This window comes from Orcinus orca, chromosome 21 (genome assembly GCF_937001465.1).
Source record: "Orcinus orca chromosome 21, mOrcOrc1.1, whole genome shotgun sequence".
Lineage (NCBI taxonomy): Eukaryota > Metazoa > Chordata > Mammalia > Artiodactyla > Delphinidae > Orcinus > Orcinus orca.
Genome location: NC_064579.1, coordinates 28,595,287 through 28,621,120, shown reverse-complemented (window position 1 = coordinate 28,621,120; position 25,834 = coordinate 28,595,287). Strand labels below are relative to the sequence as shown.

Below are 25,834 nucleotides of genomic sequence, written 5' to 3'. Positions count from 1 at the left end.
GACCTTGTTGATGAATTTAAATAGGACCCATTTTCTCGCCTTATTATTAGATTAATAGTTAATGATGAGACAGCTCTCCATAATGTAAGACTGACTTTGCAACTACTTTCATACCAGGCAAAATGCAAATGGTTTTCTCTTATTTTATATCCACCTAATCATTCTCCTTGAACAGGGTGAGGAGTGTAACTAGAGTGAACCCAAGCCAGACAAGGGCTCTGAGATTAAATGCAAGTCAAGAATAACATCAAACATAAAGGAGAAAATGAAGCCAACTATGTACACATTAGCAAAGTGAGCATAACTTATTTTCACCATCTCACAAGACTCAACTAAAATGATGGAGCTAAGAGGAATGGGAAAAGAGCCCACTGCAGATAAAAGCTGATGATGTTTTGAAAGTTGCAAAGCAAATGGATAAATGGTAACTGACTTAGAAGAGCAAAGAAACCGCGAGCTTAAACGTCTAGAGAGGGAGTCAGTAGGAAGCATCCAATTCCCTCCGCAGATTCCCAGAAAGGCTGGGAAATTGGGGGTACTAGAAAGCTCTGAAAATGCGGTGTAGAACAGGGTGAAATGGAGAAATCTCCTACCTCCACCCTCCTGCCCACCCTCCTCTGGAATAAGACAAAAGTAAAGTCAGACGGGCTTTTCTGGGAGCAGCGGTAAGAAGTAGCAGGGAAAACTTCTCCAGCACAGCCCTCACCCCGAGACACGAGCACAGAACTCCATGGCAGGACAAGGGCCTTTCTTTTGTGGAGAAACAAATCACCCCAGGGAAAAAAGACCTACAGATACTGACACGTGGACCTCCCTCTATCAAATACCTCCATCACATCAGAAGATCTATACACTCAGATAAACAGAATTTCCATCAGCTTTTCAGTCCTCAATATTAAACATGACTTTCTACCCATTTGATAAAAGTCTCTAGCATGCAAACAGAGACCAGACCAAACAAAAAGGGGATTACTGGGATCACAGTGATGGGAAGTCCCAGGATAACAGCGGCTCTGTAGACCTAGGGAGAACCAGTCTCACAGGGAGCAGAGCAACAAACGGGTTCATGGGTGGTGTCTCCAAGAGAAATAAACGGGATTGGAAGATTATCTAATGTGTAGACAGTTTTGGAGAAAAACTACAATGCTTTTTAGAAATTCTTGTGGTGAGTTAGTGATAGGTACATAGAAAACTAAGCAATGAAAATGACTGTCAATGATAAGCTCAAGAAAAACAAACAAAAATGACCAGAAATGGAATAGAATCATAGTACACTATATGGCTCAGCTCAAACAGCATTCACATAGTCATCCATGTGTGCATGTAAATGTGAACAAGTATGTCTTTATATGCATATATAACATGTTAAACAAAAAGCAAAACCATACTGGGTAGATGGGGAGGGGACGTGTATGTCACAGTGAAAGTTATACAGTCATATTTTAATCTTCCATAGAAGGAAGCCTATAGATAACGTCTAAAAGTGATAAAAAAAAAAAAGCAGAAAAAGCATTTTATTTAGAAATATGAAAATAAAATATCAGAAAGATATTGTAGGAGTGAGAATCTGGGCTGGGAAACAGCAGGGCAGGGAGTGCCATTTCTATTAGAGGCCTCATAAATTACACTTGATTCTGAAAACATTTTGTTTTGGGTAATTGTGCCCTTACGAAAGAATTGCCACAACAGTACAGAGAGTTCTCATTTACTGGTCACCTAGATTCCTCTATCGTGTGAGTCTCCAACCTTCTATCTCAAAAGTGCTTTGCACCTAGAACCAGTTGTCGATATCTACAAAAACATCTTGCTGGGCTTGTAACTGGAACTGAGTCAATTCTAGAGATCAAAATGGGGAGAACTGACAGCTTTAAAAAATACCGAGTTTCCCAATTCATGAACATAGTATCTCTCTCCTTTTATTTAGGTCTTTTAAAATTTCTTTCTCAAGAATTTTGTAGTTTTCAGCATACAAATCCTGCAAATATTCTGTCAGACCTGAAGTTAAAATATTTCAGCTTCTGGAGCTGCTAATATAAATGGCATTTAAAAAAATTAGAATTCCACGTGTTCATTGCTAGTACACAGAAATACAACCAAACTTTGTATATTTACCTTGTATCCTGTAACCTTGCTTAACAACTTACTAGCTGTAGTAGCCTTTCTGTAGACTTGTTGATATTTTCTAGGTAGACAATCATGTCTTAGGTAAATAGACAGTTTTATTTCTTCCCTTCCCAATCTGTGTGTATATTTTTTTCTTACCTTATTGCACTGGCTAGAACTTCCAATACAACACAGAAGAGGAGCAGTGAGAGCATTAAAGTTGCTTGGACAACTTTGTGAGGCAGATTAATTTGGTTTATTATAATAGCATAAACCCAAATTGCTCTTGTTTATAAATTAATGTGTCTATGTAAAGCACAAGGGGTTTTTTTTTGTTTAAGTAAAAAATGGTCTATTGTTATTTAGTACTGGTGCTGGCTAACTGTCACAAGCTTTTATTAGGTTCTTCAACTCTCTATAGAATAATTAGAACATTCTGAAGGATCAAAAGAACTAAATGCCACTTTCTGGATCAGAACCAATCAAATTAATTTTTTTCTTTAACATTCACTTTCACTTCTTAATATTTTGAGAAATTTTCCCAAGAAATGTTCTTCAGCTGTCTTAAAAATTAATTTATTCACAGAGCATTTAATAAGCAAAAACACTAAACAAGGTACCCTTAATTTTTGGTTTCTCAAAAAAAAAATTAAAGAGAGGGAAAACAACAGTTATTTCCATGTACAAGTGATATGAGAAGATCAGGATAAGCAGAAAGCAACCTGTAAGAGGGATTTTAGGTTGCACTTAAAAAACTGAATGATGATGATTCACTGCTGGTGTTGATAATTACAAATTCAATAGGAAGCTGATTTAACTTACTTGAGAGTATTACTAATCGTGTTGAAACCATTTATTAACATTCACAATGTCTTACTGTAATTGTAATATTGTTTATTCCAAGTTTCTAAATAGCTAGGCTAACCAACCATTATTTTTGGACTTGTCTCCAGACCATACCACCTACCATATATAATTGTTAAATTCAACTGCAGTTTTGGTACTAAGAATACTAGTGAGAACATAGCAGCTAAAGAAAACAATGGTGGGGGGCTCCTTTGTGGGAAAAGTCAACAATATTCTTTGCATACAGAAGACTTCTATTGTATAAAATGCCAACTGAGCGATTAAAATTCAAATCTGATGGTTAGAAACTTGTGACACAGATTTAACCAATGGGAATCCTGTTAATTTCAAACAGATTGAAAGTACACATTATTTTCTCCTTTACTCATTGAAAAGAGATTGCGCTTGTCTTCATCACCCTCTGCCCTTCCACCCTTCCCCACACCAACTGGGGTAAAAAACTTGGTTGTGAGAGTCTGTGGAGGTATAGAAACATATATTCAGCATTTGCAAATTCCTTCTTTCCTATCCAAGAGTAGCAAAAATGGTCCTCACTAATTTTTTTGCTATTTTTAGCTAACAACAGAATTATAAAAATTAAATTATATTTTTCCTGTCAGACCTCATAGACTCTTTCCCTCAGTTATGAGAGTAACTGATTCTCTCAAACAACAAAACTTTAAGAGAATTTGCTAATAGGTCCATTGTTTCGACTTTTTCTAGAGGGAGAATAGTAATCTTTGTGTTTCTTCCACAAACAGACAGTATAATGTACTGGTTAAGAACACAGAACTCAGGCCACTGGGTTAAAGCAATGTCCATCTCTTCACAGTTTTGTGACAAGAAGTCAGTTAACCTTTTTGTCACATGAAAACATTATACATCATCACAGATTACAAAAATATCTGTATAGTTAATGAAATTGCTGTGGCAATTAAGTTGATTCTAGGTTAAGCTTCTGGAGAAAAAATTGGGGCTATCAAAAGTATAACTTTTAATAACCATATAATAGGGTGCTTAAGTCCTGAACACTGTGGAGCCAGAAAGCAGAGGAGGTCTAGTCTCCCAGAAGGACCAACGTGAACTGGCAAAGTTTCAAGGTAACGATGTTTGTTCCAAAATAAGTATTTCCAACACTTCTCAGAACACCAAGAAATGCGTTCTATAATGCCATCAAGTCATTTTAAAAATACAAAGTCAGTAGTCTCCCTCAGTGAGGCAATTTTCCACGTGATTTTTAAAATTCAGGAGAAACTCACATAATACACAAGTAACCCTTTTAAAGTGTATGGCTCAGTGGCATTTAGTTTATTCACCATGTTGTGCAACCACTACCTCCTTCTAGTTTTTAAACTATTGCGTCAGCCCAGAAATACACCCCGTACCCATTAAGTGATTACTCCTCAACCTGCTCTCCAGTCCACCCCGGTAACTACTATCGGCCTCTGTCCAAGGATCTTCCTCTTCCAGATCCATCATAGGAAAGAGACCCCACAGTATGTGATCTTTTGGCTTCTTTCACTTGGCATCGTGCTTTCAAGGTTCACATGCATTATGATTTGAATGAAGACTAGTGACGGGTGTCAAAAAGTCTTGCCTACTAATATTAGTAAATCAATATCAACTTAGTGCTCACTGGACACTCACTGCCTTCCTCGTCACACAGCTGGGGAGTGGCAAGGCTGGCACCAAAATTCACTCTCTTAGCCATTAATCTTTTAAAAACACACAAGGTGGGCTTCCCTGGTGGCGCAGTGGTTGGGAGTCCGCCTGCCAATGCAGTGGACACGGGTTCGTGCCCCGGTCCGGGAGGATCCTACATGCCGCGGAGCGGCTGGGCCCATGAGCCATGGCCGCTGAGCCTGCATGTCTGGAGCCTGTGCTCCGCAACGGGAGAGGCCACAACAGTGAGAGGCCCGTGTACCGCAAAAAAAACAAAACAAAACAAAACAACACACAAGGTGGTGTGCAGTCACAGAATGAGTATATCAAAGTTTAAGGCAGCAAAAATCAAAATATCCCCTAGGCTATCTCTGGAAGTAGATGCCAGAAAGGCTGTGGGCTACGAATGGAGGAAAGCTGAATTCAAACCCCAAATCCACCATGTTCAAGCGCTGTGATCGTGAGCAATTTATCAGAACTGTTCAAGTCTCGGTTTCCACAAAGGACTGTTATACTGACAAGCTGAGCGTAGGTAAGTCTCCTGACAAGACGGCCCCACCTCTTTAACTTTTCTACGTGACTAGCATCTTCTGGAGGCAGCATCATCTCCACCCTCAGACATGCTCACTGGGCGCCAGCCCCTCCCTACGTGGTCCTGGGACCAGCAGCACCTGGGAGCTGGGAGCAGATGAAGAACCCGAGGCCCAGACCCACTGAATCAGAATCTGCATTTCAGTAAGAACCCCAAGTGATTCACGTGTTATTAAGGTTTAAAAAGCACTGCTCCAGCTGTCTCCGAAAAGGGGGTGAGGGGAGCACAGAAGGAAACCCGGAACTTAACACAGTGTATTTAACCAAGACGGACAAAATAAGCAATAAAGTACTAAAAATAAGTAGTTATGAATTCTTCTCTCTTTTTAACTTACAGAGACGAAACACCAGATGGTAAGAGGAAAAAGAAGCTACATGTTGATGTGTACCTTCTTACAAACAAGTCTGGCTATATCACACGCAGGCATTCAAGTCAGATTTGTTCCGCTTATGCTTTACTCCATCTTTTCAGGCTGCAGAAATGAAAACGGATGATTCTTGGATTTCAGAGCTTCACTGCTCATGGTTAGCTACTTTTAACATCCTGCTAAGTAGAGAGCAGGGTGACCCAGCATTCCACCAGTGTAGCTAAATGTGAAGTCCAAACATCTTCATAAATAACACGAGCTCCACTTTTCCTATCAAAATGAAAACAGAGAAATAAATATAACACATTCCAATGTAACTAAAATAAATAGCAGAAACATCACTTCGCTGTGAAAACAAAGTAGAAATTATTACGACCATCCCTGACAATAAACCAAATATTATGGCTACTAACAGCAATCTCTGTTGTTTGTTCTTTATGTGAATTTGAGTTATAAAGATTTTTTTCTTAAATGAGCATCAGGTCATCTTATCTTCATGAATTTTAATGAGAAACACATGAACTACATGGACACTTCTGTAATTTATAATGATGTATAGTATTTTTAAATGACATTTTTAGCTCATCAGAGGCAAGAATAAATTCCAAGATTTTTAAAAGAAATAACACTATGTTTAGTCATCTACTCACACATTGATTCAACTAGAAAGTGCTATGTTCCACGTTCCATCCTGAGTCCTGGGCCACATAAGTAAAGACAGGTACAGCCTCTGCCCTCAAAGAGCTTCTAATCACTAAATAAATAACCAGTGTCTGCTAAAAAGGGGCTGCTTTAATGTTTCAAACCGTCTCTGTTTCACCCTCGTCCCTTGTGCTAAGGAGGGTATGGCTGTCTCTACGCAAGGTTTTCTTTTTGTTTTGTTTTTGGGGTTTTTTTGTTTTTTGTTCTACGTGAGTTTTACTACCAAAAAATACTGTCCACAGTTTAACAGTTGAAATAAGTGTTCTACTTCGATAGGCATCCACAAATATTAGAAATGCCTAAAAGGAAAAAAGTCCTGTGCATAATATTAATGCTTGTATACTGGTCTTTCTTGTTTTGCTGTCATCCAACAAAACCAAAATAAAAAAGAGTTATAGGAAACAAGGTTCAGTGGAGATGTGCTTCTCTATTCACTGAAGGACCCTCTCCAATGGTGTGCGATATGGCACATAGCAGGCAGCCTGCAAGGAAGGCAGGATGGACCACGTGAAGGACGGAAGCACTTCATTCTGCCCCAGCGTCACGAGAGCCCACGACCAGAGATCACACAACTGCATTTATGTGTCAAGGCTGATGTCTCAAGTCTGTGAACTCCCTGAGAACCACCAGTGTTTGATAAATTATTAGGTTATGCAGAACTTTATTATTCAAGCACAGGATATTTGTTCTTGCAAAAGATCAAGGACCAATTTAAAAGAACTAAGAAGTAGATCTATCAGGCATCTAAAGCAAGCTGCTATTTCAGTTGACAAAATCACTTTTTTCTTTTTTTAAAAAATAACTTTATTCATTTATTTTTTTGGCTGCACTAGGTGTTCGTTGCTGTACACAGGCCTTCTCCAGTTGTGGTGAGCAGGGGTTACTCTTCGTTGAGGTGCACGGGCTTCTCATCATGGTGGCTTCTCTTGTTGCGGAGCACGGGCTCTAGGCGTGCAGGCTTCAGTAGTTGTGGCTCACGGGCTCAGCAGTTGTGGCTCACGGACTCTAGAGCGCAGGCTCAGTAGTTGTGGCTCACGGGCTTAGTTGCTCCACGGCATGTGGGATCTTCCCGGACCAGGGCTCGAACCCGTGTCCCCTGCATTTGCAGGCGGATTCTTAACCACTGCGCCACCAGGGAAGCCTGACAAAATCACTTTCAGTTACGTATTTCTTATTCTCCAGTTAAAAAAAAAGAGCCTAAAAGGTTTTCTGTAGAGAACCTTCCAGGGCAATGAATTTTAGGAGAAACACATTGTGTGGATCATACATAAAAAGTATCAGGTAGGGGCTTCCCTGGTGGCGCAGTGGTTGGGGGTCCGCCTGCCGATGCAGGGGACACAGGTTTGTGCCCCGGTCCAGGAGGATCCCACATGCCGCGGAGCGGCTGGGCCTGCGAGTCCAAAGCCTGTGCTCCGCAACGGGAGAGGCCACGGCGGTGGGGGGCCCGCGTACAGCAAAAAAAAAAAAAAAAAAAAAGTATCAGGTAGCAAAATGTTGTCAATTACAGTTTTGAAAAACATACAATAGTTTTTTAAAATCCAGTATTTCTTGCAGCCTCTCTCTTCAAAAACCTAATATTTCCACTAAAGCCCAATTCACAGAGGGTACTTGTGCAGGGATGAACAGAGCTCAAGTATGATGTTCTGTGGCAATCTATTGTAACTCAGGAATAGAGCTTAGAAACCTAAAAGAATGCACAGTTAACAATGTCCCCAAGGTCACCGACAGATAATCTCAACGATGGAGAGCTGAACCTAATTTTCGAAAAGTTCCAGAGAATGAAATCATGGTTGCATTTTCTGATGAGAACCTGAAGGTAAGATACTCTGTGCTGCTGTTTAAGGAGAGCACTGCTTCACTGGGATGCCAGAAACACAGGTGAAAGTTTAGGAATCCAACACAAAGTTGCAAATGTTAAATAATAAATATGTACCTTTAGGTATAACTGAAGTTTTTTTCTAAAAATGAACTTTGAATTTGCAATTCAATTCCACATGGACTAAGTTGAGGTCCTAGAATTCTCAAGCATAAAGCGAGGAAGAGATAATTTGAAGTTAAGAAAAGTTAAGAACTGGCATTTCTACTTAGCTGCCCCTAGTTAAACAAAACAAACCAGAAACAGTGAGACCCCTGAAGGCCGTATTTTGAAAAGGATGGGCAGCAACAAGCCCCGCACGAAGGGAATCACTGGGTTTTCTCATGTGTAGCCTCGTGCATTTACACTGTTTGCCAAATACGGAAACTTCTGCTTTAACATACACAACCTTAATCTAGTATTTTTTTTCCCCTGCTAAAGCCAATAGATTCAGGTGCTTCACCAGACCGATTCCAATTCATCATAACAAAACCAAATTGTCAGGCCCCAGGAATGCTGTCTTTCAATGTGCCATGCTACGAGGCTTGAGTCACATTTCATGCTGCCCCGTCCAGACGCCAGGAGGTGCAGAGACAGTTCTACACTCACTGTTCCCACTCCTTTTCTCACTATTAACTCTTCAACCCTCCTTATCATTAAGCCTGATGCTTCTAAGGTCTCTGACCACATCCATCTGGTCAAACCTAATGGTCATTTCTCTGTCCTTGCCCTCTTCGCCTTTCAGTGGAATTCAGCACCGCTGAACGCGCTCTGCTTCCTGAGACGGTTCCTATTTTGCCTGAGAATCAGTTCTCCTGGTGGTCCCCCTCTGCCACCACCTGATCCTTCTTGGTTTCACTTGCTGGCTCTTCTTCCTTCTCCCCAGCGGCTGGCACCGCCCAGGGCCCAGTCCTAAACTCACTGCCCTCCTCACTCCGCAGGTGCCGCAGCTTAAATACCACCTATGTGCTAATGGTTCCCAACTGGATATTTACAGCCCTAACCTTTGCACTGAATAAACAAACAAATAAATACTGAATTACAGAAAATATAATTTGGTATTTATATTTTATACAATTTGATGTGATATCTCTATGTGGTTGTTTAATAGAAATCGCAAACCTAATACGTATAACCCAGAATTTTTTTTTTTTTTTTTCAGTATGCGGGCCTCTCACTGTTGTGGCCTCTCCCATTGCGGAGCACAGGCTCCAGACGCGCAGGCCCAGCGGCCATGGCTCACGGGCCCAGCCATTCCGCGGCATGTGGGATCTTCCCGGACCGGGGCACGAACCCGTGTCCCCTGCATCGGCAGGCGGACTCTCAACCACTGCGCCACCAGGGAGGCCCCCCTAACCCAGAATTTTTTTATCGTACCCCAAGCCCTGCAAACATTTTTCTTCCTCAGTATTCCCCATCTCAGTAACTGGTACCACTGCCTACCCTACAGAATTCTCAATCATTTACAGCTGCTCAAGTCAAATATTTAGGCAGGAGGCACCCTGACTTCTCTATTTCCACACACCTATGTTGTCCAACCCTGTCAGATCTTCCTAGAAAGTGCACCAAACTGATCCCGGTCACGGCCATCGTGCTTTCTCACCTGGACGATCGTTAACTGCCTGCTTCAGGTCCCTCTGCTCTTGCCTCCCTGCAATCCATTCTTTACACGAAGCCACAGACAGAAAAGCCTGCCGTCCTCTCGTTAAAATACCCCGGTGGCTTCCCAAGCTCCTGGCCATGACCTATGAAGCCAAAGGCCTGTCCTCTGCGTCCTAACTAAGCGCCCAGGGCTTTATCTCCTGCAGTCTCAGCTGTGGGACCTATCCAGCACCTTCGTACAGCAGAAGAACCAATTATCGATGTGAAGCTACGAATTCCAGAATGATGGTGGAACTTCACTCATAACACAGTCAATGGCTGTGTTCCAGGACTTCACAGCCTCCTCCCCCCAAAGATGACTTTCACCCCTTAAACTCCAGCACGGGTCACTCCAAGGTGACACTCACAGTCCTGTCCACACAACTTTCCAAGTGTTCTGAAGAAGGGCAACACGCAAGCCCCGGACTTTCTAGGCAAATCACTTTTTCCTATCTGTCCTCAGTGCTGAGCCTATGGAGCTGGGAAAGCACAGCACCTCCCGGGTGGAAAGAGTACCCCAGGTCTGGCTGGGATGTCAGGATGGCAGAGCAGGTGCAGGATCCCTACAGATCCACTACTTCCTGTGGCCCCAGGGTGCACAGAGAAGGGTCTTGGGCACCTTCCAGGAACCACCGCAAGTGAAAGCAGCAGAGGACGGCAGGCTCTGTGTCTGTCCACAAACAGAATCCGTCATTTTAATAATGAAAAATTTTAAATGAGGTGCACTTTGAGATGACTGTTACAGCCAGTGCCTAGGGCAATACCTTTATCAAGACTGTTTCAAAGATTCACATTCAAGTCAGGTGAGCTATTCTTCCCAGTGTCTCCACCACTAAACAGAACAATGTTTACTATCTCACAGGGTCCTGGAGACAGTGGATGTGAAAACGTTTTTTAAAGTATAAGTACTTCATCGAGGTATAATCTGCGGGAGAGTGAAAATAACTTGAATTAAGGCAATGAAGATTCAAAGGCCCAGGCTGGAGATCTTATGTCATCAACGCCCAGCATGTGGTTGCAGCCAATAAATGTTTGCTGGAGAACTTAAGAAAACAGCTCACAAACCCTGGTGACAAGTGTGGTGTATAAAGTACATTCTGTCTCAAAATTATTCAAAGTTAATATGCCAACTTAAGGTTTAAAAAAAAAAAGAGAGAGAAAATAGTTTCAAGACGATGCCTTCTGAACAGTCCCAGGAGGGCAGGGATGTACCAGAACACCAGTGAAAACCCCAGATTCCAGTCTGGTTCTACCACTGGCTGTAATTTTAGGAGGGTGACTAAGCATTCTTCAGAGCAACACGACAGGCATGGGCTGCAGGAACTGTTTCATTCTAATTCGGTTGTTTTATTCCGTGCTCACACCAATAACATACAATACGTCTTATCAAACTCACTGCTTACTGAGTTCAGTGCGAGAAAGCCAAAACCGAATCACATTATTTCAAGACAATTGACCCACTATGACATCATGTTTTGATTTATGAAACACTTGACTATAAAGTGTTTTTCTGTTCTCCTGTTGAGTTCACTGCCTTGAAACGCGGCTGCAGAACTGAGTTAGCTTCTAAGCCCTGGACTTGCATTTACAGGTGATTCAGCTTTTAAGACCCTCTACCAAGCCTTATTCAAAAGCAGTCAGAATCAACACTTTTAGACCTGAACACAGAGGCTGAGTCACTCCTCTGCGGGGCTCTGACAGGGGGACAGAGCTACGTGTACTGGGAGCAGAGGGGAGAAGACGTGACAGGGCCCCTCCCCTCCCTGGAGAGAGGTGGCAAGTAGGCAGAGCGGAATCACAGGTGAGTCAGCAGGAGTGTGGCAGACACCAAACAAGTGAAAGTGAGACAATTCTGCTAAAGAATTCGAAGAGCCCACGCTTGAACAAAAAATAACAAACACACTTCAGTCTAAAGGGACACTTTGGTCAAACCGATTTCTCTGTTTTTCTTCCTGTCTCCTGTGAACAGGACACAGGCCTAATTTCTGTTTCTGATAGACAACTCAGTCACGAAGCAGGAAGAGCACAAGTTATTCACTTCGCTGAAAACAGCAGAGTTAACAATGGAAGTGGGAACTGTAAACAAGTAGAAATCGCCAACAGAGTTTTCACTAACACTCACACACACACACACACACACACACACACACACACACACAACACCCCAGATTAACTAAAAATTCAAACCAAATTGTGTTATAAAATCATCATGATTTTTTGGCTATGACTAACTGGACCACATACAACTAATTTTGAAGAGCTGCTAGAATTCTCCTTCACAAAAAATTTCCAGAGAATACCACACAAACCCTGGAATAAAAGCATTCCCAGCAATGCTTTTCTTGGAGGCAAGTCCATGGCGCTCGCCAAGAGGAGTATTTTAAGAACCCCCCAAACTGCGCTGGGGACAAGGAAAAAGGAGGCAGACCACAGGGCGAGAGTCACTCCTTTTGCACAAAGGCAACATGACCCTTCAAGTAAGTGTGTGGAGTCTTCAAACCTTGACCCTAAAAGAAGCTGCCGCCTGTGAAGCTCCTGTCCAAAGTCGTGAACACGCTGCAGATGAGTCTTAAACTGTGCACTAAGCCTTAGAAACTAGCTGGTGTGGCTTCGTAAGCGGCAGGGGCAATTTCTGTCTCTCAAAATAGTTTATCATGTTTGTCCGATTGATTTTGTTTAGAAAACTAATGGAGGAGGCCATTCAAGAAGCAGCGAGGATGTCTGTCTTATTTAAGATGGAGCTGAACAGGGAAAGGGATTCAGTTCATTTCTACAGGTTTTTTAAGGCAATAATCTATATTAGTATCAATGGACACGTCATGCCCACAAGAGGAAACCTCTGAGTCATCACAATTACATGACCAGGCATTTTTCTTTAAGCCACAGTGCATCCTGTGCTTCTTGATTTCCCAGGGGTCGGTGCTTTTCACGAATAGTGAGCGTTTGGGCATCATTGGTAAGCTGTTTTCATTGAGAGACACAAATCCCAAAAGTATCCTTAAACTCTGAGAGCTCTCACTTGGAGTACTAGGATCTGATGGTTTTGGAGAAGCTTAAAATAACAATATACGAAAATCAGTACCACGGTGGCCTTAGGAGAAGCGGTGACTCAAATACACTGAAATCCTCAGGATCAGGAAGGAGTCTGTTCTTGGGTCCCCAAAGGCCAGACGCAGATGCTCCTCCCTTTGTCCACCAGACCACCCCTGTTCCAGCCTTCTCTCACAACCCCTTCCTCAATAAAGGGGCCCCGGAGCCCCTTCTCCTATGAGCACCAACAGCGTTTACAAGCTTTTGTGGGTGTTCCCCAGGACCAGCCGTGCAATGAATGGACGGGTCCACGGCCAAGGGCTCACTGGTCCAGAGCAAGTGTCTTTTGTCAATTTTAGGGTTAATACGTTCTTTCCGTACTTAAGACCACAGGGACAGGATGTAAGAAGTGGTATTTACAGCTCTTGCAGGGGATTAGTAAGTTATTTCTGTTGTAAGGCTAACACACGTTAGGTTCTTACTTTTGCCGATCACCGGGAAGAGCACCACACACCCTTAACTCTTAGCTTTCACACAATCCTGTGAAGGACATCCTGTCTCTAGGTCCATTGCCCAGATGAGGAGCTGCGGCTCAGTGAGATGGAGCTTCTCACCTAAGGCTGCCCTGTGGGAAGGTGCCCGCCACCCGGACAGCTCAGCGGAGTCTCTTCCCGTTTTACGTGGGGATGGATTAACTTTAAATCCCCAAATCCCGGGGCAGCCAGGTGGCTCACCATTTAACTGTCCCGTACCGAATTATTATTTTTTTTATTGCAACCGATAAAACACTGGAGGCCTGGACATTGTGTTATAGTTCTATGGGTCTTCCTCTATTTCAAAATAAGGTAAACGCACTGCCGATTTGTATGTGGAAAATGATGATGACATAATGGAAATATATGGGAACCTCCACACAGAGCAAGCACGTATGTATTTACATGTGTGCGGATGTATGCTTTCAGTGCGATCATGTAAGGGCCTTGTCATCCCATTCTTTCTCTCTGAACAGCTACCTGCTGATTCCTGTCTTCTTAGTAGAAGGCATTGGATGTACAAGATACTAGACAGACAGAACACAGGGCCTGGCAGAAGTCGGGCCTTACAGAAGAGCCTGTGGCTTAATTAGCGCCCTAGCAAAGGGCAAACCACTCTTAAGATCTTGAGGCAGCTGCTTTGCCACCGTCTGAAATCACTATATTGGGAAGGAGAACGCATTGTTTAAAATCACCACTTGAATGCTTTCCTGCACTAGTGTTAAAACCCCCAGGAAGGCTCCTGGCTCAGCACTATGACAGCCCCGCCCCAGTCCTGCCCTTGCTCCTGTCCTGGAGGGTCCACACCCTCTCCTGCCACCCCCCCCACCCCCTGCCCCAGCGGGTCAGCCTCGCTCCGGGCCAGCACCGCCGGTGAGCACCGCGTTAGGAAGGACGTGAACAGACTGGGGACGGTTGGAAGCCCAGGGCAACCTACTCTATTTTTTTTTTTTTACATCTTTATTGGAGTATAATTGCTTTACAATGGTGTGTTATTTTCTGCTTTATAACAAAGTGAACAAGCTATACATATACATATATCCCCATATCTCCTCCCTCTTGCATCTCCCTGTCCCTCCCTATCCCATCCCTCTAGGTGGTCACGTGCTATGCGGCTGCTTCCCACTAGCCATCTATTTTACGTTTGGTAGTGTATGTATGTCCATGCCACTCTCTCACTTCGTCCCAGCTTACCGTTCCCCCTCCCCGTGTCCTCAAGTCCATTCTCTAGTAGGTCTGTGTCTTTATTCCTGTCTTACCCCTAGGTTCTGTAAACGTTTCCTTTTCAATTTTTCTCAACGTGCTCTGTTTCTGAACGGTCTGTCTCCTTACTTACAAGGACCTAAGCCCATTCTGAGGACTAGGAATTTTATGTGAAGGCGTGGGCAGGGTCCCTGCTGGGGCGGGGGGCGCTCTGAGGGATAAGGTGGTCCAGGCCTCCTTCCTGGAGCTGCCAGGAATCTCGGGCTCCTTGGCTTGCAGATACGTCACGCCAAGCTCTACTCTTCACACACCTTCCTCCTTCTGTGTCTTCCTAAACTTTTAGAAAGCCTGTCCTTACAGAACTCAAATCAATTAAAAGTCATCAGCCGGGGACACAATAAACAGTGTTACATGGCCTTTATAGAATTAATGCATTTGTGCATGGGGGAGAAGGCAGGATAACGGCGCCCACAGCTGTCCACAGGCGGGTCCCCAGGATCTGTGAATGTGTTTCCTTCCGCGGTGACAGGCACTTTACAGATGCGATGAAGTTAACGACCTGGAGATGGGAGATGCTCTGGGTTATCCAGGTGGGCTCCATGAGACCACGAGGGTCCCAATAAGTGGAAGACGAAAGCGGGAAATCACAGATTTGGCTACGGAAGCAGAGGTCATGACCTAATCGCTGGAAGGGGACACGAGCCCAGGGACATGGGTGGCCTCCAGAAGCTGGAAAGGGCAGGAAACAACTGTTCTCCTAGAGCCTCCAGAAACCTATTTCAGATTACTGACCTCTGAAACTGTAAGAAAATAGATTTGTGGGGTGTTTTCTTTTTTTAGCCTCTGAAAAATTTGTTATAGCAGCCACAGAAAACTAATACAGTCCCATGGATCCTGAAGCAGAAGAAATTATTCAAGGTGCTGCTACCTTGTGTTATTTAGGAAAATTGGCCGAGTGGGCTGACTATCCGGCAAGGGTCGCATGGGTGACACGGTGGCTCCTGGGGCGACCGTCACTTGTACTCAGCTGCAGGGAGTCGGGGGGAACAGGGGCAGCCGCTGTGTCAAACTGCAGGGCCACTCATGCCAGATTTGCGGATCCGGTGATGCCTGGTGCTGGGTGGATGGCTCGGCCCTGCGCTGGTGCCTCTCACAGCTCCGTGACGTCTGCCTGGGTGCGTAGGAGGAAAGAGAAACCTCCACACGCACCCCTTTAAATCATTATGGATGTTTGCTAAGTCATCTTCTTACCAACTGTTATGTGGTTGTCCAAGTCAACAACCCCGGGATTATCTCACTCCTCTGCCCTTACAACCTGCAGCCCACCCATGAGAAAGCCTTTGACCTTGACCGTCACGAGAGCATCCAAATCAGAGCACGTCTTGCCACCGCTACCCCTCCTGCCACCCACTCCGAGCTGCAGTCTCTCCCACTGGAATACTGACCGCAGCAGCTGCCAGCGGGTTCCCTGATGCCATCCTGCACCCCTGCAGGGAGCTCTCCACACAGCAGCCACGTCCGCTGAGAAACACAAGTCAGATCACGTCACTCCCAGGATAGAAACCTTCCCATGTCTTATCACAACACAAGGAATAGGACACAAGCACTTTACCACCGTTCCCGTCACGATCTGGCGGTCCCACCTCATCTTCTGCTACTTTTTCTCTTGGTGTGCCCCAATCCGACCTTCTTGCTATTCCTCAAAGACACCATTCCTGCTTAGGGATTCTGTCCTGGTATAACGTCTGGGGGCTCTAAGTCGGGGTCTGCCGTGCCGACCTTACAGGACCCGTCTGGGAACGCCAACAGCCCAACACCTGGAGGCCCAGGGTGCTGTGGAAATATATAGGAGTCCCTAAACAGAACCACCCTTTGTCTGGGTAGTTTGTGTTCTTATTTTTGAGTTGTGAGAGCTTATATATTCTGGATGTAAGTGCTTTGTCAGATGAGATTTGCGAGTATTTTCTCCTGGTCCTTTCATAATATTCTTCACAGAGTAACAATTTTTAATTTTGATGAAGTATAACATTAATCTTTTCTCTTACACATCATGCTTTTGGTGTTGTATCTAAGGACTTTTCGTGTAAACCAAAGTCATGAAGATTTTTATCCTATGGTTTACTTCTAAGAGTTTGATCATTTTACATTTTAGCCTGTGATCCAGTTTGACGTAAGTTCTGTGCAGAGAAGAAGGTTATAGGTTAATTTTTTTGTATATAGATGTCCAGTTGCTCCAGTGCCATTTGTTGAAAAGACTGTCCCTTCTCCACTGAATGGCCTTTGCATGTTCATCAAAACCAGTGGCCGTTTGCCTGGGTGTATTTCTGGACTCTCCGTCTGTTCCATTATGTCTGTCCTTTTGCTGAGACCACATCGTCTTGATTACTGAAGTGTCAAAGGATACCTTAAGATCAGGTAGTGTTATACCTCCAACTACTTTTTTGTTTTCTTTTAAATTTTATTTATTATTCGAAAGCCATACACAAGTAATATAGAAAATTTGGAACTTACAGGAAAACCAAAGAGAAGAATTACAATTACTTTATTCCACCATCCACAGATAACCATTATTATTAACATTTTGGAATATAGCCTCAGTCTTTTTATCGTTTTATGTATGCAAGTACACACCTATATTAAAAGAAAAAAACCAAAATTGAGATTACATAATACTCACTACTTTTATAACCTTTTTTAATGTTCAAAGAGCATTTTTCTTTCTAGTCTAATGTTCTTCTACGTGACTTTTAAGGGCTGTGCAGTACTCCGCCATCTGGATGGATACACAATAATTTACTTCAGCAATTCCCTATTGAAAATTTTCATTACAGCAGAAAAGAAACGAACCTCCAATCAGACAGTCGCTTTCCTTTTTTCCTCAATTGCAATGCTGGGATGAACATCCTATAAGTGAATCTTTAATGATCTTGTTAAGATAAATGACCGAATGTAGAATTATGAAGTCAAAGGCCATGGAAACTTTTAGGATGTTTGCCACTATCTCCAAACTGACATCAGGAAGCCTGGACCACCTGGTACCCCATATGCAATGTGCGGGGTGTTATTTTAGTACTACTTTGCCGATAACTGCGTCTTATTTTCCTGTTGCGGTTTGCTGCGGGAAAAGTGCTCTCCTTTCGTTAGGTACTAATGAAGCACACATTTCTCCCCGTGGTTCTATCCGTCTGGACGTCGGTTATGAGTCGGCAGGTAGGTCCTCTCACCGCCAGCTCCTGTTCCTTGAGGCTGTGTGTATAAAAATCCCAGGGTGGGGAAGCGGAAGCAGGATGAAGCCAAGGACACCTTCACGTGGCCCCATCTCTGGGCCGAGTGGGAAGACTGGAGACAATCGGAGAGGCGAGTAGATGGCTAGATGCTTGCCCTGGATGGCAGTGGCTGTCACCCTCCTCCTGGGGCGCTCTTGGTCTCTGTGGGCCCCTCTGCAGGATGCCCAGGCAGGCCTGTGCTCTCCAGGCCTGGTCCTTCCCGGGCCTTCCGCTTGCCGCTGTGCCCCCAGGCTGCTACTCCTCATTTCTGCCCCAGGACGGGTGAGGATGGCAGAGCTGCAGGGAGACCCTGCGGCCAGTGAAGCCAGGAGGGGGAGAAAGGACAGAGCGAGGTCCAGGGACAGAGCGACCTTTGCAGCCTGCGAGTGGACTCAGACCGTCCACCCCCTGGACCGCAGTCCCGCACACATCCAGCTTAGCCTGCAGAAGCGTGGGTACAGTGACCTGCGGGCCCCTAAATCTCTCTGTTTCTCATAAATGGAGACTAGGACCCGGCTCCCTACACACCTGCTGCCCCCAAACAGAGCAAACAGCTTCCTGCAGCCCCTGAACTTAGTCACCATCTCAGGCCGGGAGCCTGGGCCAAGGCCCAAGCACACCAGAGCGCAGGAGTGAGACTGGGTCAGGAGCTGGGGGTGGCAGGTTTACACCGCCTGATGCCCCAGAGGGGGTCACGTCCCACAGCCCACCTCTCCTGGATGATGGACGGGAGAATTTCCTGAGCTGAGTCTCACACACTGTTCTGCAAAGTAAAGTGAGGGAAGAAAGAGCAGGGGCCACCGGAACGCCACGGGGCCTGCGACCTGCTCTAGGGGGTGTGCGTGGGGAGCCCGGGACCATCTTTGCCTGGTGGGAGGTCAATGCAGAGGCTGCGCTGCCACCAGCCCCTCCCCAGCTCCCCGGGCCAAGGTCAGAGGTAGGGAGGGCAGCAGCTTCTGCGAAAGCTGCTTTGTTCCCACTGCTGCCGGAGGAGTGCCCAGGCTCTGAGTCTGCACAGGAGGCTCTGATTCCCTCGGGCAGGCCCAGCTCTGTGACTCCCCACCTCGGGTGGAGAAGTGGAGATGCGGGTGGGTCTGAGGGTCCCATGCAGAGGTGAGTATCCCTGAATCCAGAGTCTGGGCCAGGCTGAGGAAAAAAATACCGGGAAAGACAAGAGCGGGGGATGACTGCTCAGATGGGAGCCTCCGTGTGACCTTCTCCCTGAAGAGGAGCTTACTTTAGGGTGTCACCTGGAGAGGCCACTAGGAAAGGATGGGCACAAGGTACAAGGGTGGGGGGACACCTGGGTAGAGGGGTGGATGGGGTTTCCTGTGTTCCACACAAAGACCAGCCAACCCTGCTAGTCAGAGCCTCTCCCCAACCCCGTTCAGCTGGGCTCTCTAGTCTGAAACTCTTCTCTCTGGCTGGTCAGGCTGGCTGAAGGCTCTCCAAGGGGACAGGGTCCCCTTCCAGAAGGGGTCATCACTCCCAGCTCCGTCACCTTCCAGATGAGGGAAGGCAGCTCCTGTCCCTGGAAGCCAGGGGCAGGGGGCATATGCCTCCAGCTCTGTCCTTCTCTTTCAAAACCGTTTCATCTACTCTGTTCCTTTTTCTCCATATACACATCTTAGAGTCAGCTTGTCTATATCATCAAAGAATTCTCCTGTGAGTGTGAGTGGGTATGTGTTAAATCTGCAAATCATTTTGGGGAGGAATGGCATTTTAACCATACCGAGTCTTCCAATCCATGCGCACGGTATGTCTCTCTGTTGTTTGAAATCAGTGTTTTGTTGTTTCCAGCACACAGATCCTGCACATCTTTTGATGTTAGATTTGTACATAGATACCTCATTGTTGACCTTGTATTACTGTATCCTTGTTTCCCGACAATTTGCTGAACTCACTTATTAGTTCTGAGAGCTTTTTGGTATAGATTTCTTGCAACTGTCTACATAAGCAATCATGCTGTCTAAGAACAGAGGTAGTCTCACCTCTTCCCCTCTAACCTAAATGCCTTTTATTTCGTTTTCTTGCCTTATTGCACTTAATCCATTCACTTACGTCATGTGGGCAAGGCTTCTCCCTCAGGGCAGGAAGGCCCAGGCGGGGAGTCTTGTCTGAGCACTGGAATTTTATCAAATAACATGTTTTACTTCCTGCTTTGCTCACAGATAGTGGTTAATCCCACAGAGAGTGGTTAATTCCACATATGGTTACCAGAAGTTAAATGTGCACCTGGCTCCATTTCTATGTGTGATTAGTGGGAGAACATTGGCAGGACACAGAGCAGAAACACAGGGGGCACCCAGGCAGCGGCCTCCACGCCTGGCAGCAGTAAACGCTGGCCCTCGTGTCTGACCTCCCTGCTGGCTCTACATTCCAGGAGAACAGGCTGGGCACAGAATCAAGTACAGCTGCCTGGCCTCATAAAATATAAAGAACATCTCTCCCTCTGAGACACCAGGGAAGGAAGAGGTGACTGATAAACAGACAGAGACACTGTGAACTGGAGAGAAAGCAAACAGGATACTTATTCACGGAAGCTGGAGTTATTAATGACAGTTCATACAAATAAATGTGGATCAGTACTCAGACTCAATTAGGTAAGGTAATCCCCAATTGCCGCCAATGCAAATAGGACTTTTGGGGGGAACTGCAGCCTTCTCCACTTCATGACTCTAAGCACTAATGTCCTAAACCTCTTGTACTGACCGATGCAGGGTTAAATCATGATAAGGGAAAAAGACCACCGCTGTTCTTGAAAATATATCTACAGTTTGTTTGTGTATTATAATTCTACCAGTTTAAATTAACACAGTATTAATATAACACCATGCTTAGGGGAAGAAGAAGGGAGGGTGGGTACTTAGCAGATGCAAAATGGAGACGCAAGTAACAAATGATGCTACCCTCAGACAGCAACGCTTTGGAGTGACCACAGGTTGGGTATCAAAGTAAAAACAGAAAGAGTAACAAACAATTTCAATTTCAAGAATAATGAAAACAATGATTACCTCCCCCACCTCCCACAGGGCTTCCCTGGTGGCACAGTGGTTGAGAGTCTGCCTGCCGATGCAGGGGACACGGGTTCGTGCCCCGGTCCGGGAAGATCCCACATGCCGCAGAGCGGCTGGGCCCGTGAGCCATGGCTGCTGAGCCTGCGCGTCCAGAGCCTGTGCTCCGCAACGGGAGAGGCTGCAGCGGTGAGAGGCCCACGTACCACAAAAAAAAACAAAAAAACCCCCAAAACCCTACATTTAATGCAGAGAAATAAGGGCAAGTAATGTTAAAGATAGATATGCATAAGATAAAACATATCCAAACAGGATTAAATGAACATGTTTCACCCTAAGTAAATCCATCTGTGAAAACAATCATTGAATTCTTTTGGCTTTTTAAACCATCATTAACATAGGTCACATTATTTCTTGGTCAAAAACGGAAGAAAGTGCATTTGACTGTGAGAACACGCACTGGGCGTTTTCAGGCCAAGTCTGCCCTATCTTATTTCTGCCCGTGGCTGCCAGGTCTATATCTGGAAGGCTACCTGCCCGTCCTCCTGGGGACCAGCAGTGGCTGGAGGTGAGGAGAGCCAGAGGGGCCGGAGCAGGAGGACAGAAGGCGTGATAACACAGATGCAGGGCCACCACTCGGCCTGACCAAAGCCATGGGACGCCCTGTTTCAGGACACTAACCCAAAAGCGTACTTCGCTGACGCAGCGGCTAACCCGTTCGAAGGAGAGAATCCAGCAGCCGCTTGCGATGCCCCGCAGCACGTTCTGGGTGCGGCGGGGCTTCCTGGCGAGCACGTGCATGGGGCAGCCACACGCCTCCCCGGCCAAGGAGAAGCCCTTCAGTTTATCCACAACCTGGTTGACCACGTTCTGCTTTCTGCCAAATAGGAAGAAAAACCAACGCAATGGATGTGCTTCCTGAGCAGAAACATCAAGGTGATGGCAATGAATTAAAATGTAAAAAACCGGAAGAATTCTACATTGATGTCAGCTATGGTGCTCATGTCAATTTCTTTGCCGTCGATGACTTGAAATATGGGGAAATAAAAAATTTCAGATCTCAACTCCAACCACCTATTCTAATGGCTGAGAAAACGGTGGCCCCAAGGCTACCAGGGGTTTCCCCAAGTGCCTGGGGTGGGGCAGGCCAGTATCCCACACCAGACCTCCTGACACCTGCCCAGACACCACAGCAATTATTTACTTCTGTGTCCCGTTTGAACCAATTTGTGCATGGTCAGGACCAAGCTTCCCACTCATTTTATTTCGAAAATATAACATTTGCCGAGAGTCAAACACATCGCTTTTCTACTAAGAGGGGGAAAAAGAGGTCCTTTTTATTAAGTCATCGGATCAAATCTCAGGGCAAATTTCACAAAGCTCACCAGTGTTTATCTTCTGGTCTTTCATTCCACTAATGCCTTAAGAACGCTTTTTTTCTCTTTAAATATTCTTCCTCTCTAACTTCCTTCCCAAACAACCCTCTACTTTTCCTCTCCCTCGGTCTCCAGGCAAGTTTTGGAAATCCCCGATGAAACACAAACAATATGTAGGCTTTCTAAGCCACACTATGACGTGCACAGCGAGTTAAGAAATAAACTTCTCTCTTCTCCAAAAATTATCCTCCAAAGGGAAGGAGGCAGGTTTGTCTATGCTTGTGCAGACCGTCTCTGACAATCCCCCATCCCCCGGCATTTCTTATTTTTAACACCAATGAACTTGGGTTTGCCAATCACAAGGACCCGTTTCTCCACTTGTGAAATGAAAGGCTTGACCTCTACTCTGGTGAGAAGTTCTCAGGGATCCCCAGGGTACAGAAGATGGATGGGTCAAGGCTGGGTCCCATCACCACTTCAACCAGAGGATCTGTGCTTATTGGGGTTGTGGAAAATATTAAACTGGGGGGACAAAAGGCAAAGAAAAAAACAAAAAGAAGTGAAAACCTCTAACCCAGATGCTCTTCAGAAACCTCGCTCGTTGCTGCACATCTATGATTTTCTCATTCCAAGTCTGGGAGCTGCTGGCTGTTTGTAGATGTGCTAATCAATAACAAGGATCTTTTCAAGACACGGCTAATCAATATGGCCTCAGAACGTGTCTAGGTCTTGTTCTTACCTTCAGACAAGAAGTATATGTGGGGCAAGAAAGAATAAAAAAGAGGATATGGCCTAAATGAAAAGTTTGATTTTCAAACCTTCAACTGGGAAAATAACTAGTTATCACTGTTTTTAATTTGGGGCAAAAATATAGACTTTTAAAAATGCTAGACCCAGGGCTTCCCTGGTGGCGCAGTGGTTGAGAGTGCCTGCCGATGCAGGGGACACGGGTTCGTGCCCCGGTCCGGGAGGATCCCACATGCCACGGAGCGGCTGGGCCCGTGAGCCATGGCTGCTGAGCCTGCGCATCCGGAGCCTGCGCTCCGCAACGGGAGAGGCCACAGCAGTGAGAGGCCCGCGTACCGCAAAAAAAAAAAAAAAGCTAGACCTGTATTCAATATTCATTTCTGTACTGGACTATTTAGGATGACCAATATACTTCACAAGACATTAACAGAAACTGTGAGTGTGCTCCTTTTTCACCAGATAATGTGGTTTGAACAACCAGCCCTTTTAACTTCATGCCACAGGTGGAAAGGGATCCCACTACAGAAAGTGTTGAAAGCATGCACTCTTTTTGCAGCCTGTTTTTCACTGAGATGCCCCAATGTTTTGATAAATGTCTTAAAGCCCTAAAACCTCGGATAGATATAAAAAACACAGTTTTCCCGTTTGAACAAGAATTCAAAAATCTGTTGCAAAGAATATGGCACTGTATTTTTGTTGGATGTGCTATATCGTGCTAAAAGTTTAAGGATGGTGATAAGAGCACGCCAGCAAGCTGTGAACTCTCCCACAAGATGTGCACACAGCTGCTTTAACGCAGCGGTAGAAAGCTTACCACCAAAGCGTGTCTTTAAGACCTTTAAGGGAAATGCTTCCACCAGTGAGGCTCCACTTACGGGGCCTTCATGGGGTGGGGATGGTGGACATGCAGAGCCAATAGGTACGAGACAACAAGAGGAACAGCAAATACTATGACGCCTCTAAATGCTGTCCAAACCACTCAAGAGGTCTTCAGTGCTGAACTGTTCACAGTCATTTAACTCTTTTATTTCCAGTGATCTTCTAACTCCAATACTAATTATATAGAGTAACAGCAATACAGCACAGAGGTATGAGCTGCCCAAGAGCACAGCAGCACAGTATATGAACAAAAACTCTAAAATTTTATATTCAGTAGAAAGTTATCAAAACAATGAGTACTTACTCAGATGGCATGCTTGTCATGACTAATGTTCTTGTTGGCTAGAGATGTCAAAAGAGAAGGAACAAAAAACAGTCAAAAATATAAAAAATATTTTTCCCACAGAAATAAACTTTAATATGTTTTCTGAAAAGTTACATCACTTAAAAGTAAACATTTAAGCATATATCAAAGGAAAAAAACTTTATATTCCTGGAAAAAAAATAGCCCAAGAGATAGAAACTCAGACACTATCCCCAAACCAACCCAAAATAATCCAGGACGTGAGGTGGAAGAGAAAAAAAGTTTCCCTCCTGAAGTTCGTTCTACCAGTTGGCTAGCAGACCTCCAAAAGTGCCCAACTGTGAATAAACTTCCAAGGAAGGAGAGGGTAAGAAAGGCATTTTTCTTGCAGGCTTAGAAACCATTTTTCCTGAGGCTTCTAGGCAACCATTTTCTTGTCTTGGACATAGGTACACAGTAATGTGTGTACCTGAGTCAAGCAAATTCTTTAACTCCTTCCACACAAAAGCACAGATAATGGGACTGCTTATTTATGTGTTGGCATCTCCTGTTAACTGGAAATGTAAATTTTTAAAAATAAAAGTTTAAAAGTACTTTTTACTTATATAAGAAATGCATGCTGATGGCAAAGAATTAATGCTTTAAAAATATGTAATTAGATATATAAATTCCCCCCTAGTTCCACCAGCCAGAAATGACAATCATTCAATATCAATAATTTGGTATATATTAAGCCAAATGTTCTGTTTATTTAAAAAACAAATGTGAACACACATTATTCATACACTCTTTCAGCTCATACGATGTACTTCGAATGCATCCAGCTGCTTGGTATAACCACGAACCCACCACGGCACACGCGTCGGTACCCTGAATGGTCCTGTGCATGAATGAGGAGGAACCAAAGACACCCAGAGGACCTGGGAACACGTGATGGGACTGAAGGGCCTGTGAGCCCCATGGGTGTATTGAGGGAGCGTGGAGGAAGAGGTAAGACGAATGAAAAAGATACTCAGAGGAAGCCCTCTCACAAGTGGCACACGAGCCACCCAACAATGGATGACGCTGCCCTATCCCTAGGTAACCCTCTGGATCATCCTGTGTCCACGCTCCTCTGTTTCGGGGCCGAGCGGAACATGAGCACAGCTCCCTGGGTTGAGTCTGGAGACAAAACCTTCACGGAGGAGTCTCATCGCTGAGTACGAGTCTGGCTTCAGTGTCACCCTGGAACAGTGACTACACAGGCCCAGTGGTGTGGCCACATCCAAGTAAAGCCCAGAAGGAGGCCATTCCAGGGCACTTACTTTCCTCTGGGGAACCATCCAAGGACGCCTGTAAGGTTTCATCCGTGGGGAACACTCATTTCTAGAGCGAAGGGATGAAGGGGAAGGGGAAGAGGAAGTTCTCCTGACTTGGGCATCACTAGGCTTCGTCTCCGTGACGGAACCTCCGGCTGCTCCTCTTTACCTACACTCGCTCCCCACGTGGCCTCTCACACAACCTCCGGGCTTTATACAGCAGCAACACGCCGAGCAGTCCCAGTTCCACATCTCCAGCTCAGAGCTACTCCTTGGTGCCCTGACTCAAAGACTCTACTGTCTATCTGACTCCTCTGTCAGGAGGGCCAATAAGGATCTCAAATGGGACATGTCCAAACCCAAGCCACTGCTCTAGTCAGGCAATCAAGCAAGAAAAAGAAAGAAAAGCCATGCAA

The 25,834-nt window shown here is 45.1% G+C and overlaps 1 protein-coding gene across 2 annotated transcripts in view; it reads right to left on the bottom strand.

Annotated features, from left to right (window-relative positions):
* MCPH1 (microcephalin 1) overlaps nt 1–25,834 on the bottom strand; it is a 234,346-nt gene that overhangs the window by 136,502 nt on the left and 72,010 nt on the right. For both annotated transcript variants that reach the window (XM_049704259.1, XM_033407787.2), the window contains 3 exons: nt 24,121–24,158; nt 21,529–21,691; nt 5,592–5,840 (listed from right to left, as the gene is read on the bottom strand). In XM_049704259.1, the coding sequence (XP_049560216.1) occupies nt 24,143–24,158 (16 nt within the window). In that variant the 3' untranslated portion in view covers nt 5,592–5,840; nt 21,529–21,691; nt 24,121–24,142. The remainder of the gene's footprint in view (nt 1–5,591; nt 5,841–21,528; nt 21,692–24,120; nt 24,159–25,834) is intronic.